Raw genomic sequence first — 14,677 nt, 5'->3', positions numbered from 1 at the left:
ACCCTCATAAGGCAACTGCTTTAAGTCTGTATTTGCTCTATATTTTGTGATCTGCTGTGTTTGTAATTTGTAAGGGACTGACATGTATTTTGTTTAGGGCCATATTGAAACTGGGAGTGGTGACAGCTGACACAGGTCAGGGTTGGGCACTCCTGAACTTCCTCACCATACCACATTCCTCACATAACATGCTTACAACTCAACAGGGAGAACAAAAAAAAAAAAAACATTAGTGCCTGATGCATTAAACCTGCTGGACCAACTTGAGCTACTGGAAAATCAAGTATGCGGCTTCCATGGCATGGTTTGAGGAACCAAAACACTTCATGAGGATACATGCCTCAGCTGAGTGCTGGCGATGTGTGGAATAAAGGGAATCCGTTCAGAGGAGGACAGGATGGAAGGGTGGAAGAGGAGAAGGAGATACTTGTTGGAATGATGAGCAGAGGGAAAGGGATGGAGGAGAGCAATGAAAGAGAGCAGAGATGGATAAGGTAAGTGTTTGGAGTGGTGAGAGTGGGCTAGATGATATTCAGGGCTAGCTTATTTTCACTCAACTCTTTTGCAATTACTAGAAAGTAGTTACAAAAGAAGCCAAAATATCAAGCACAATTCGCTCTCTGCACCTCTCTCGTACTCTGGTTTTGAACTAGACATTGTTAATAAATGGATCAGTGTTTTGAATGAATCTCTTAAAGGTGCACTCAGTAATTCTTTCCTCATTTTAAAATGTTGTACTTCTAAAGAACAACATTTTAAATGAAATGACTGGAGTCTTCATCTCATGTGAGTGCTCGTGATTTCACATGATCACATCATCAAAATTACGAGCACTCACATGAGATGAAGACTCCAGTCATTTCAGGAACGTTTTAAAAGCATTTCATTCTGGAGAGGGGGCTGCCATGTTCAGATCACATGACTAGACATAAATTACAGAGTTCACCTTTAAGTAGACAAATTCTCGTTCGCTTCCATCGTTTCGTTCTTAAATGACTGACTCAAATGTTATGTTAAAAAACACAATGACTGAATCCCAACAATAATTTGGAAAAAGCTGCAAAGACAGACAGATGCAAATAGTGAGGCGTCCCAGTGCTGTTATAGTAAATATTAGCACTCTTGGAATCAGATTTGAGGATCAAATCAAACTGTTATATTATATAGCTTTTGCCAGCTATGCTAATATTATGATTATCTATTTCTCTTTCTAACAGACTGCATTGGAGAAACTGGCCGAAATGGAGTCAATGTCTTGTTCCAATAGCTGCCGTGGGGCTGGTTATTCTAGAAGAGTCTCCTCTGCACCCATCCGTCAGTCTGACTCAAGCCGGAGGTCGACTGCTCCTCTCTGGGCTGCTATGTGCTGTCATGGGTCTTTGTGCTTTAGCCTTCAAGTTTTCTCACCGTAATGGACAGAAACAGGTCAGTCTCATCACATAAAAATGCTGGATGGAAACACTAAGAATAAAAAGAATAAACTCTCTAAAATGCACTTTAAAACTTTTTTTTTCACATTTTTTTATTAGATAAGAAGATCTAATACACACACATAAACTACAATGGAAACACATTTACTAGATATTCCAATAGAATTTATATAGTACAACAGATGCGCATTAAAAAAGTCTGTAAATCTGTAAAATATGACTTTAACTCTACAAGCCACGTGAATAAACACAGTTTATCACTCAGAGAATATCATAAATATCATCTAAAATGTTGCTCAAGTTATTCTGAAATGTTGTATCCCAGACATTAGGCATCTTCCTCTGAACGCTAGCACACTTGACGCTCGAAACCCCATGTAGTTCATTATGTTTAATAAAAGAGCCACAGTGGCTTCAATTTCCATTTTAATTTTTATTTTGCAGCAGTTTCCCAAGAAGTGACAATTATCTCTTAAACTCATTGATGGAAATGGTGATTTATTTGCAAATATTTTTTTGCAATATTACGATTTGGATATAAATTACATTTGTAACTTGGATTGAAATAGCTAATGTTGCCATGTCGGGATACTCAAACAAACAGAGGGATTTTTTTATAGCAACACAGATTTTGGGTTAGAGGTTAGGTGTTAGGTTAAGGTTACACTTCCTAGGAAATCAACCTACAAATAGCTTACTTATACAACACCAATTCCGAAAATGTTGGAACAGTATGAGAATTGCTAATAAAAACTACACATTATATTGTGTTTTACATTGTTCATTGCTTTTTGAAAATGTACAAATGTAAGTTTTTTAAGTTTAGAAAGTGGAATTTTCCCCCATTCATCCATTATGAAGGTCTTTAGCTGCACAATTGTACGGGGTCTTCTTTGCCAGATGGTGTGCTTCATAATGCACCACACTTTCTCAACTGGAGAGAGGTTATTACTACAGGCAGGGCAATCTAGCACCCACAATCTCTGTTTACACAGCCATGCAATTGAAATCTGGCCAGTATGTGGTTTGAAGTTGTCCTGCTGGAAAATGCAGAAATGTCCCTGGAAAAGGTGCTGGATGGCAGTATATGTAGCCCCAAAATTTGTACATATCTGTCTGCATTCATGGTGTTCTCACAGATGTGCGAGTTACCCATGCTATGGGCACTAAAACACCCCTGGCCCATACAGACAATGGCGTTTGGACCGGACGATAATAACAGCTTGGATGGTCCTTTTCCTCTTTGGCCCGGATAACACTATGAGGAAAAAAAACACAGTTCCACTGTTCTACTTTCCATCTAAAATGAGACTGAGACCAGATTATTTGGCAGCGCTTCTGGACAGTGTTGATGTATGGCTTCTGCTTTGCATACTGAAGTCTTAACTTGCATCTGTGGATGCAGCAGCGAGTGGTGTTGACTAACACAGGTTTACTGAAGTTAGTCCCATGTTCATGATATCCATTAGAGATGAATGCTGTTTTTTTAAGACAGTGACGTCTGAGGGATCAGAGATCACATGCATTCAGAAGTGGTTTTTGTCTTTCCCTTTAAACAGAGAACTGACCAGATTCCTTGAATATTTTTACTATATTGTGCAATGTAGATGGTGAAATTCCCAAAATTCTTGGGGAACATTGTTCTCAAAGTGCTGGATTATTTGCTGAAGAATCTGTTGGCAAATTGACAAGTCTCAAATGATCCTTGTTCTTGAAGGACTAGGCTGTTTTTGGAAGATCTTTATACAGTATGACACAATGGCCTCACCTGTTTAACATCTCCTGTTTCACATCGCCTTTTTAAAATGAGTCAAATTGTTATTAGTCTTAAATTGCTCCCGTCTCAACTTTTTTTGGAGCGTGTTGCAATCAAACTAATTTGAAATGAATGTACATTTTCAAAATTGGGGTTGTAGCTGTCTCTGCATTTTAAGATGGGATATGTAGTATTTTAACTCCAAAATATTACACACATTACCTTTAAAAAAATAAATCCTTCCATCATTAAAAAAGAAAGTATATTGATCAACCACTATTCTGAATATGGGAGGAGACGTGTCCACCTCATAGTTTATGGTGTATAGTACGAACCTGTTCAAACAATTCACATTTTTTCAAACCTTTATATATAGGGGAATATTAAATGAGCTTCAAATAGTCATAGTGAATATTCTACCTTGACATTTTGAGTCAATAGAGTCTTTACATTTTTGCATTCTCTGCCAAAAAGCTTACCAATGCCTATTAATGTGTGTTTTGTTACATTGCATAACTAAATATTCTGTATTATAATGTGTCATTTTCTCAGGTGCTCTTTCAAAATGGTTCCGTAATAGAAAAAGACAAAGAAATTGCTGGAAGTCTGCAGACATGGTAAGAGAGACCAAATCCCACACATACTATTGATAGAGCTTAACCCTGATTGAACGCATTCCTTTATGTAATCCCTCCCATTTGGAACAGACTGTATTTTATTGTAACACAATATTATTTTCCTGTACTTGGGTCACAAATATTCATTCATGTCTTATTCCATGTCCCCAGCATTACAGCAGAGCAGGATGCAGGTCATCTCGCAGACAGTGTTAATGTTCTGGCTGATGGTTTAGTGGTTTCCCTCCTTTACGAGCCCCTGCCAGACCACAGTGTGCCCCACATGCAAGGTCTTCTCACCAGACTGCAGGTTAGTCTGTCAAGGATGGGTGGTGCATTGCTACATGTGAACAACTGTAGGCCTGCCCTTAATTTCCTTTTCACTTGTCATTAATGGAATGTGGCAGCAGTCATTATGTCATCATGTCTGGCTCAATACATATTGGTACATGAATTTTAAATTATGCTGCTGTTGGAAACAGAACCAATCTTGCCGGTTATGCTAGACACCATAAGAGACAACTGCTGACAAATAGGTATTTTTAGAGCTATTAATATGGATGCTTAGGTCAGATAAATTGGCCAAGAGAGAATTTCATGAGAAATGTTTGAGGTCATATTGATACATCTGACATTTAGTTCCAGACTTGACAGATCAAGTCAGTCTTGAGATCTCTTCTGATCTCACAATTTAAAGGGATAGTTCACCCCAAAATTAAAATGATGATTTTATCTAATCATTTACTCACTCGCATGCCATCCTAGAGATGTTTATGGCTTTCTTTCTTCTGCTAAACACAAATGAAGATTTTTAAAAGAATATCTCAGCTCTTTTGGTCCATATAAAGTAAATGGGTACCAAAACTTTGAAGCTCCAAAATCACATAAAGGCAGCATAAAAGTAATCCATATTACCCCAGAGGTTAAATCCATATTTTCAGAAGTGATATAATAGGTGTGGGTGAAAAACAAATCAATATTTATGTCCGTTTTTACTATCAATCTCCACTTTCACTTTCAATTTGTTTGTTTTTTTTACATTCTTTGTGCATACCTGAGTAGGGAGGAGAATTAATAGTAACTTCATACTCACTTCGTAAGATATAGATTTAACCACCAGATTAGTCTGGAGTAATTTTATGCTACCTTAATGTGCATTTTAGAGCTTAAAAATGTTAGTCACCATCCACTTGCATTGTGAGGACCAACAGAGCTGAAATATTCTTCTAAATATCTTCGTTTGTGTTCTACTGAAGAAAGAATGTCATACACATCTGGGATGGCATGAGGGTGAGGAATTATTATTATAATTTTTTGGGGGGGGTGAACTATCCCTTTAAAGTAATTGCAGTCTAGGAGAAACAATTGACATATTAAAGAGATATTGTTTGTAATTTTTCTTTCCTCTGATCACATTCAGGCAGTGTCACAGGTTTTCCACAAGGGGGCCATGGTAGAAGTGAAGGATGGAAAGGAGAAATGTGCACTTCAAAGCAGAGTCAACCATATAAACTCTTACCTGCAGGAGAGGTGAACATATACAATACAGTTACTGTTGGCAGAAAGACATGCCAAATATTTACCCACCATTACAAACTGTTCATCTGCAGTGTTATTTATTTACAGTATGTGTGACTTTAGGAGTTGGCTGGTAAAGTGTTTACATACTATACAAGGAACTCCACCTAAAAATGTCTCACACACACACCTATGATGTGCCACGCATAATTTCAGACTGTTCTACAAGCTGGAATGCGATCAGACATTCCTCACTTTCTCTCATTCTATTTTTCTCTCTTTCAGGTTTCAGTGCCAGTTTAATGTGCTTTATTGGCATGACAAATAACTGCCTTTGTATTCCCAAGCATGTGCAGCTTAACTGCATACTATGAAAATAGTGCATAAGTATTCAAATGAAGGGAAGTTGAAATATAATATAAAGAATAATAAAAAAGAAAGATAACATGGTTAACATTTAAGAATAAAAATGTAATTAATATATAATGAGGAAGGCAAATTCTTGTGTCCATATTGATTTTGTAATTTTTTTGAAAAATACTTTATTGCATTTTCTTCAAGTTTATTTATATGACCTTTAAAATGTCTAGTGATGTAACCATCAAGTTAAAGGTATTTAAGTACTTTCCATGCACCTTGAATACATGTTAGTGTACACTACATAATCATTGTAACTTAATAACTATAATAATCTTTAATCATTGAATCCTTAATCATTCATTCATTCATTTTTCAAGTTTTCTTAGGATTACTCCATTTCACCTGAACACAATGTGCCTTTTCCAACAAATGTGAATATATGTATTCTTTCTTTTTTCCTTCTTTTTGTTACATTACAACAGAATGACAACCGGCATGTTGGTTACACCACCTTGTTTTCAAAAATCAAAATAGTTTATGTAAAAATAACATACAATATATATATTTATATATATATATATATAATATATATTAATAAATAATAATAATATATTAATAAATAATAATAATAATATATATATATATATATATAAATAAATAATAATATATAAATGAATAAATAATAATATATATTAATAAATAATAATAGTAATAAATTATTCTTCCAAACTACTTCCTTTTTTCAAGAATTTCAGCTTTTAATGAGACCTTTTTTTTACTGCCTCCAGATGATAACACCACTTATAAATTTTTTTAAATTAAAATGACTTTGAACTAAGGAATTGAAAACATGTTCATCATAGAGGTGTATTCAAGTAATTGTTTTCTTTGAATTGCTTTTTTTATAATGTATATACAGTTTTGAATAATGTAATTGATCCAGGCAAAAAAAAAAAAAAAAGTGTCATGTATTGGACCCATTATTAAAAAGCCTTAAACTTATTTTTAAATATTAAGGATTGTGTGGTTTTGCATCAAAAGTCTAGTTGCATAAATGCTTGTTTTTTCTACCTGTGATTTTGTTGGTAGGTTTCACATATCTAGTTCAAAGCTTTGAACACAATAAAATCACACTAGCATACCTTATATATATATATATATATATATATATATATATATATATATATATATATATATAAAAATATAATGATACATAATAGTTTTGACAAATGTCATCTCAGGGCAGTTGTCACATACTGTATCTTTAAATTGTATTGGAAGTTTACACAAGTCATTAATTTAATTTCTGTGGGTCAAAACAATGGTGTGATATTCCTGCATTTCATGAATTGTTTTGAGTTGCATAAATGCTTTACTGTCAAACCTCTGCCAAAAGCAATTAACAAGCCTATAATGCATTTTAAAAACAGATATATTTTGAAAGAAGGCTTCCCTTTAAAATGTGACAACTAGCCCCAATCTCCCCTATATTTACTGTAAGTGCCCTTTTCTGTGTACTTTATGCATTTGGACAAAAAGTGCTCTTTTTGACCGTCTTACTCTTTCTCTCTCAGGGTAAGTTGTGTGCGCTCTCTGCTGCAGGTTCAGCATGAGTGTGACATGAGTGTGTGTGTTGTTCAGACTGGTCTGCAGAAGCGCTGGTCTTTACTGGAGAAGTTACACACCAGAGTGACTTTGAGTCCTGACAACACACAGCAAAGAGACGACACTCACACTGCTCTCACAGACACTGAGGTGACGTACATGATACTTCAACACCACTTACCATACTGTAGAAAATATACATGTTCACTAACGTTAAACATGAGGCCTGTGATGAATGTTTACTGAGATTTCTGTATGTGTGCTTTAGAATCTATTCACAGAACTCGGTCAGTTCAAAAGTAAAGTTCAACAGTGTCGGATGCAGCTGGAGACCAGCATACAGCTTTTACAGGTGAATACACAAACACATATAGACACACACAAGCTTCTTTGCTTCTTGATGAACTCACTTTGACTTCTAATGTTCGTAGATTAAAGAAGTAGCTTACCCCAAAGTAAAAATTTTTCATCATTTACTCACCCTCATGTTGTTCTTAACCTGTATGATTTTCTTCCGTGGAAGACAAATGCTGAAGAATATGTACGCCATACAATAAAAATATTGTGTCTAGGACCTGTCAGGCTTTAGAAAATGACAATAAAGTACCATAAAAGTAGTCCTTATGACTCCACATGCACCACATTCCAAGTCTTCGGAAGCTAACCAGAAGCTTTGTGTGAGGAACAGACTAAAATTTAAGTAATTCACTGAGGTTTTACTACATTTTAGGAGGATATTTATTAGACATGTGATCCTCACAGGTATAGCAAGACTAGTATAACTCTGTACACATACTATAAGGCATGACTTAATGTTGTCATATTGGCTGCTCTTCCTCAGGCACTTCGCAGCAGTCAGCAGTGTCTGGCAAAAACTGTGGGTACTACAATCGACTCTGCATGGACCAAACAGTTATTACAGTTGAACACTGATTTGGTAAGCAATCTTTTTGAACATTTGGAGGAAAATCTAAATCTAAACCAGAACACTGAGGAGTTGTATGGAACATGGTTATTATAGTTAGAATTTAGACTGGAATTTCAAATAAATGCATTTTTTTTCACTCTCTGATTTTTTGATTAGTTTAGTTTTGTCAATGTTTTCTAGTTTCAGTTTAGTTTTAGTTTTTCAACTCATGAACATTAAGTGACCATGGTAACATTTTTGCAAAGCTAAATTACAAGTGTTATTACACATTTGGCTGAAGTTTCCAAGTGAAATTCCCAGCGGGGGGCGCCAAAAGCGAGTGAAATTGTGTCATAATCTGAAAAGGTTTTTAAGGTGAATAGTAGATGGAGAGTTTAGTGAGTTAAACGTACCTCCCTAACCAACATCTTTACCCTTTACCAACACCTAAACCTAACCAATAGTGTCCTAAAAGCCAATGTGACATGAAAAGGACATTTTCTGAAGCAGCCACGTTGTTTCGTGTAGTTCTATAACACTTTCATCTCACGTGTCAGCTTGCAGTACATCTTTTGCTGGACTCGAACCGCAGACTACCTAATTAAAGTCCAACACTCAGGCGAGCTACCGCGGAAGCTAATCACATTGGAATAATTGTGTAAATGTAGGTGAGTCTGTAATACAAGCGTTTAAATGTGTCGTTTTTCAAATGATGCATTAGAGTAAACGTGTTTCGATATCATAACAGCAGTGTGTGAGTTATAATACAAAATGTATTAAATAAAAAAATAAAACAAAATAAATAAAATAAGTGTTTATAAATTCATAATCAGCCATTGTAGTCATGTTTTGTGTGAAAGTAAGTAAAACGGAAAGTTGTTGTAGTGCCTCTTGTGTTAATTTTACCAGGAAACTGCAACGAAACCACAAACTAATACAATTCTGCACATAAAAGTCAGTTTGCTAAAATGTTGTTACAGTAACGTTCATTCTATTAGACTAATCAGATTTTAAGGCTGCCAAAGTTTTGGCATTAACTGACATCATTTAATTATGTTTCATGTATGAATAATTCAACGCAGTTAAACTTCTCAGGGCCTTTTAATATTATCGCTATCTAGTGTCTTGTTCATGTTTAATGAAGGTGGGTTACAAGGGTTTCAAATTCTATTATATAGGGTACAGCGTGTAAAAGGCTCCATTGATTTTATTTTCTTCCAAAACACTAAATAGCAGCAAAAATTTTGTAAACATCTGTTTGTCACTATATATTGTAAAATTTGCCTTATCCATGAGATCTTTGCGTGTGTTGTCTAAAGGTTGATTTTGAGGCAATTTGATCTGATTTCTAATATTGTTTTAAATGTTGCTAATTTATGTAGCTAAAGATAATCCCTGAAATTAACACATTTCTTTTTAGACAAAATACTTATTTATCATTTTCAGTTTTGTTTAAGGTCATTAAATCAAACATTTTTCAATAACTGTCCAATAAGTGTAAGGATAGTATTTGGGCTAAACAGCCCCCCTGTTGCTAAAGGCCCCTATTAAACACAATCCAATAACAACAGAAATAAGTTTGTTTATAGAATACTTGAGATGTATTAAAATGCCAAATGTGTTTGAAATGAACAGGAAATGGTTGCTTTTTTCTGAAGTAGTTATTTTGAGTAAGCATCATCTCAATTTGTTACTCTAAAAAGCATCTTGCTGTCTCAAAATGATTTGCATTAGTTGACAAATTTGGCACTATAACTGTTGCCCCTACATCTAAATGAAATCACTTTAAACCCCCTAGGGGCCTTTTACCCCAAGCGTGGGATCCTTTTACCCCAAGCGTGGGATCCTTTTACCCCAAATGTGGGATCCTTTTACCCCAAGCGAGGGATCCTTTTACCCCAAGTGAGGGATACTTTTACCCCAAGTGTGGGATCCTTTTACCCAAAGTGTGTGATCCTTTTACATCAAGTGTGGGATCCTTTTACCCCAAGTGAGGGATCCTTTTACCTCAAGTGTGGGATCCTTTTACCTCAAGTGTGGGATCCTTTTACCCCAAGTGAGGGATCCTTTTACCCCAAGTGTGGGATCCTTTTACCCCAAGTGTGGGATCCTTTTACCTCAAGTGTGGGATCCTTTTACCCCAAGGGAGGGATCCTTTTACCCCAAGCGTGGGATCCTTTTACCACAAGTGAGGGATCCTTTTACTCCAAGTGTGGGATCCTTTTACCCCAAGAGAGGGATCCTTTTACCCCAAATGTGGGGTAAAAGGCTCCCTTACCACCATTTTTCAAATGGAACACTTATTTTTTTCTACATGGAGGAATTAAACCATTTAACAGCTGACAGAAATGGCATCAGCCAACCTGAGTTCACATTTATAACTCGAACAACGAAAATATTCACACAGCATGGGGTCACGGTAACATTGTAAGTTGCTGTCTTCACTAAAGTTTCTATAGTTGCTACTTTTACCCCAAGTGAGGGATCCTTTTACCCCAAGTGTGGGATCCTTTTACCCCAAGTGAGGGATCCTTTTACCTCAAGTGTGGGATCCTTTTACCTCAAGTGTGGGATCCTTTTACCCCAAGTGAGGGATCCTTTTACCCCAAGTGAGGGATCCTTTTACCTCAAATGTGGGATCCTTTTACCCCAAGGGAGGGATCCTTTTACCCCAAGCGTGGGATCCTTTTACCACAAGTGAGGGATCCTTTTACTCCAAGTGTGGGATCCTTTTACCCCAAGAGAGGGATCCTTTTACCCCAAATGTGGGGTAAAAGGCTCCCTTACCACCATTTTTCAAATGGAACACTTATTTTTTTCTACATGGAGGAATTCACCATTTAAGAGCTGACAGAAATGGCATCAGCCAACCTGAGTTCACATTTATAACTCGAACAACGAAAATATTCACACAGCATGGGGTCACGGTAACATTGTAAGTTGCTGTCTTCACTAAAGTTTCTATAGTTGCTACATTCTCTATTATTTACAATTGTTTTGTCACATCAGCATCACAGCCAGGTAACTCCGGCCCTTCTGCGTCGTACTGTAAGTCGAGAGCACTGATTGCATGTAGCGTTCAACATTCCACATTGCGTTTTGATGGTTGAAGGAGTGCATCATCTGGGTACTCATATGCATTTTCAGTGTTAACATACAACATCCTAATTACACAGAAAAATTATGTAGAATAGTGTGGAAGTGTGCCGTTTGAGATGTACCTCAATTGAAAATGTGGTCACTTTTTCAATTTATTTTTGTTAGTTTTGGAGTCATGAAAATGTATTTTAGTTTAGTTAATTTTTCTAGAATGATTGCTTAGCTTGCTGTATACATTTAGTTTACCTTTTAAGTTTTCATTATTAATAATAATAATAATAATAATAATAATAATAATAATAATAATAGCACTGGCATGAAACAGTAAATTTTTTGCTTTGATATAATTTTATTTGTTCTTTGAATTAACACCTGCCTTTCTGGTTGTAGTTTTCAGAGATCCAGGAGGATTTCTCATCTTTGGAACAGCAGACGTCAAATTTTGTGATCCATCTGAGAGGTTTGGATGCTTCTGATAAGAAAAAGACAAGTCTGTGTTCAAATCAGTCCGAGACCTCTCCCCAATTATCTCCCTCAGCTGTCCCAGTCTACACTGCTGTTCCACAACATGTACAATCACATTCTGACCCAGAAACTGACCCAGAACCCTCAGAACTCACACAGAAATCCCACTCCAAACTTTCCCCCTTCCACCTCCTGTGCGGGATGAGAAGGAGGACATCATGATTTGGACAAAAGTTGGACATTATTATAGGTGCAGAAACCTGTGATTCAAAGGCGAAATTTTTTGAGGGAAAATGTGGATCTAAGAATGTGCCATATGTGTGTGTGTTTGAGATGAAGTGAATGATAGTTTAGATACACTTGATCGGTGTTTACCTGCCCATTTTTTTTGTTCTATTATACCTCCACAGTCCTGTCAATTTGGCTTAAGTACGTCTTTATTGACACCAAACCTGATATTACACTTGATTTTCTTAAAAAGAATCTGAATGTGCACAACGACAACTAAAAATCATGAGATTAACTATTTGAACATTGTGACAGCCGTATTATTTTCAAGTTGCAATTTCTAACAAAGCAAAGACTGTAACAAACCAAAAAGCACAATGTTTAACCAATCAAACGCTAAATCTTTTTAAGTACCCCCCGGAACCTGCATAAGTACTTCCTGTGGACACTTATGCCTGGTTGGGTATCACTGAGCTAGAGTACGTATGGAATGACAGTAAGATTGATATAAATATAATATAGATAATATATTAATATGCCATTACGGCACGTATTTTTGTGACAGCCTGTTGAGCAGGTGCAATGACACACTTTATGCACTTTGGAATTTTCATATATCGCATATACTCTATTGTAAAATACAGTATAGTTGATAATTTTATCTGACCTACTGTGCCCCAAAAAGTATTTGGACATTAGAGCCACACTTAAAATGTATGACTGTCATTGTACTAGATATCAAAATACCAAACCAACTGCAAACAATAACGCAATACCAATTCCCAAAACTAGTTTTGCTTTTCTGAGCCATTTTTGCAAAGAATTTGATGTATATATTTTACTTGTGATAAATGTGAAGACCAGAATGAAAATAAAGCCACAGAATGAAATACATGTCCATTTTGGTCTATGCTGGTTACACAATGTGGCCATAAGAGGGCACAATCCAATCAGAAAGAACAGCTGTCTCCAACACTATAACTGCATCCCAGTTCACATAGGTTTCCTAAAATGCACTAATAGTACAGTACTATGACCTGGTGATGAGAAAGTCCACACTTCTGAATAAGTAGATAGTATGTCTCTGCTAGCAGGGCATAGATTCTGAAAATGTTTTTCAAAGAAAAGTAACTTTTCTTGTGAGAGGCAAGACACTCCTTTGTCCTCACTGCCCTTTGTGGATTTAGAAGAATTTTTCATTTGATTTAGGTCTATATTATGTACACTTACAGGACCTGAGGGCCTGTATATTTAAAAAAGACAAGCTACAGGTTTGAGATGTGATTTAGCTGCAATGGGAAATACCTGTCTCTTCTATTGGTCATGAATCTGTTTATCCATTTCACCATCTGATATTGTGACTGCTGCTATAAAACCTCTCATTTTGATGTTGACTCCTTCCTTATGTATATATATATATATATATATATATATATATATATATATATATATATATATATATATATATATATATATATATTTTTTTTATGTGTGGTAAATTCTCAAAACGCAATATGGAATGTTGAACGCTACATGCAATCAGTGCTCTATATATATATAATTTTTTTTATGTGTGGTTATGTGTTAAAAAGTGAAGCAATCGTGTTATAGTATGTTAGGAGCCTCCATAAAAAAGTCCTTGTACTCCTTTTAGTTTGTATTATAATTTATCATACTGTCCCAACTTTTTGAGAATTGGGGTTGTACAATAAATCATCATTTAATATACTCTTCTTCATATTATGCCTTAAGATCACCCCTTACCTGACGCTCGCCCTCATACAATAGTATAAATAATACAGTATAGTGCTTTTAAAAGTTTATACCATACATGTGTATGGACCTTTCCATTAGATTGGTCAAATGTCTGTTTTTCTCATTTAAAACAAGATTTAGGCATGATTTGTCAAGGCTAAGCCCCTATTCTCAATGTTATGGTCTTTATTTCTGACCAGAGAGAGGAAAGGCATAAAACATTCATTGCCGGAAACCTTTCTGTTACTAAAAAACTGAGCTGACCTCTTGGAACCGGCACCCTCTTTTGATCCAAATTCAATTACTTTTACCTCCTTCAACACTGACAGATCACGAGCAGTCTTTCGGTTCACAGGATATGCTGCACAGCTTACTGTCAGTCCATCCCGACCAGAGCACTTTTGTTCAGGAGTGAATGATAGATGGGTACTGATTAACTGTAGATCGCATTATGTGGACCTGCTTTACTTTTGACAGTCTAGTGAGTGTTTGAAAAGTTGACAGAACATAAAGCACTGTTGGCTTTATGTGTCTGGATCTAGAACAGAGGATAAGATCAAGTTTATTTACAGTATGTGCTCAATGTTGAGATAGAATTAAGTCCAGCTGACAGTAGCTCTGTTCCAAAACTACTGCCTACACACTGCTTCTCTTCTACCTAATATGTGTGTTCTTTGTAAATTCAGTGCTTATAGACTATCGTGTGTTTATCTTAGCACCATGCTAACAACAAACTCTAGCCTATTGGTATCAATTGTGAGCTAAAGATCCTTAAACAAACTTGAGAAGCAAAACTGCATATATTACAAAATTAACAGAGAGATATTAAATATTAACAGAGAATATAGCCTCATCTTGAATCTTAAATTGTTTATTAATCTTAACAGGGTCATTTGTAGGCTATTTGTTTTTTTCATGTTTAAATTCTAGCTACATT

The 14,677-nt window shown here is 35.8% G+C and overlaps 1 protein-coding gene across 1 annotated transcript; it reads left to right on the top strand.

The window, feature by feature from the left end:
• The first annotated feature begins 257 nt into the window (after positions 1-257).
• si:ch211-151h10.2 (uncharacterized protein LOC567699 homolog) lies at positions 258-13,346 on the top strand. Its single transcript, XM_052097664.1, has 9 exons — positions 258-494; positions 1,218-1,425; positions 3,739-3,803; positions 3,975-4,113; positions 5,224-5,333; positions 7,256-7,436; positions 7,555-7,638; positions 8,128-8,223; positions 11,683-13,346. The coding sequence occupies exons 1-9, from the start codon at positions 337-339 to the stop codon at positions 11,977-11,979; spliced, it is 1,338 nt and encodes a 445-aa protein (XP_051953624.1). The 5' UTR covers positions 258-336; the 3' UTR covers positions 11,980-13,346.
• The last annotated feature ends 1,331 nt before the right edge of the window (positions 13,347-14,677 follow it).

The sequence above is a fragment of the Xyrauchen texanus genome, chromosome 29 (assembly GCF_025860055.1).
Source record: "Xyrauchen texanus isolate HMW12.3.18 chromosome 29, RBS_HiC_50CHRs, whole genome shotgun sequence".
Lineage (NCBI taxonomy): Eukaryota > Metazoa > Chordata > Actinopteri > Cypriniformes > Catostomidae > Xyrauchen > Xyrauchen texanus.
Note: the sequence above shows the minus strand (reverse complement) of the source record. Positions and strands in the feature narration are given on the sequence as shown.

Excerpts from the sequence above, each read along its gene's own strand:
- si:ch211-151h10.2 (XM_052097664.1), top strand. The coding sequence starts at position 337 with ATGCCTCAGCTGAGTGCTGGCGATGTGTGGAATAAAGGGAATCCGTTC. Across the intron at positions 1,426-3,738 it reads ACCGTAATGGACAGAAACAG|GTGCTCTTTCAAAATGGTTC; the intron begins GTCAGTCTCATC and ends TCATTTTCTCAG. Across the intron at positions 8,224-11,682 it reads TACAGTTGAACACTGATTTG|TTTTCAGAGATCCAGGAGGA; the intron begins GTAAGCAATCTT and ends TTCTGGTTGTAG.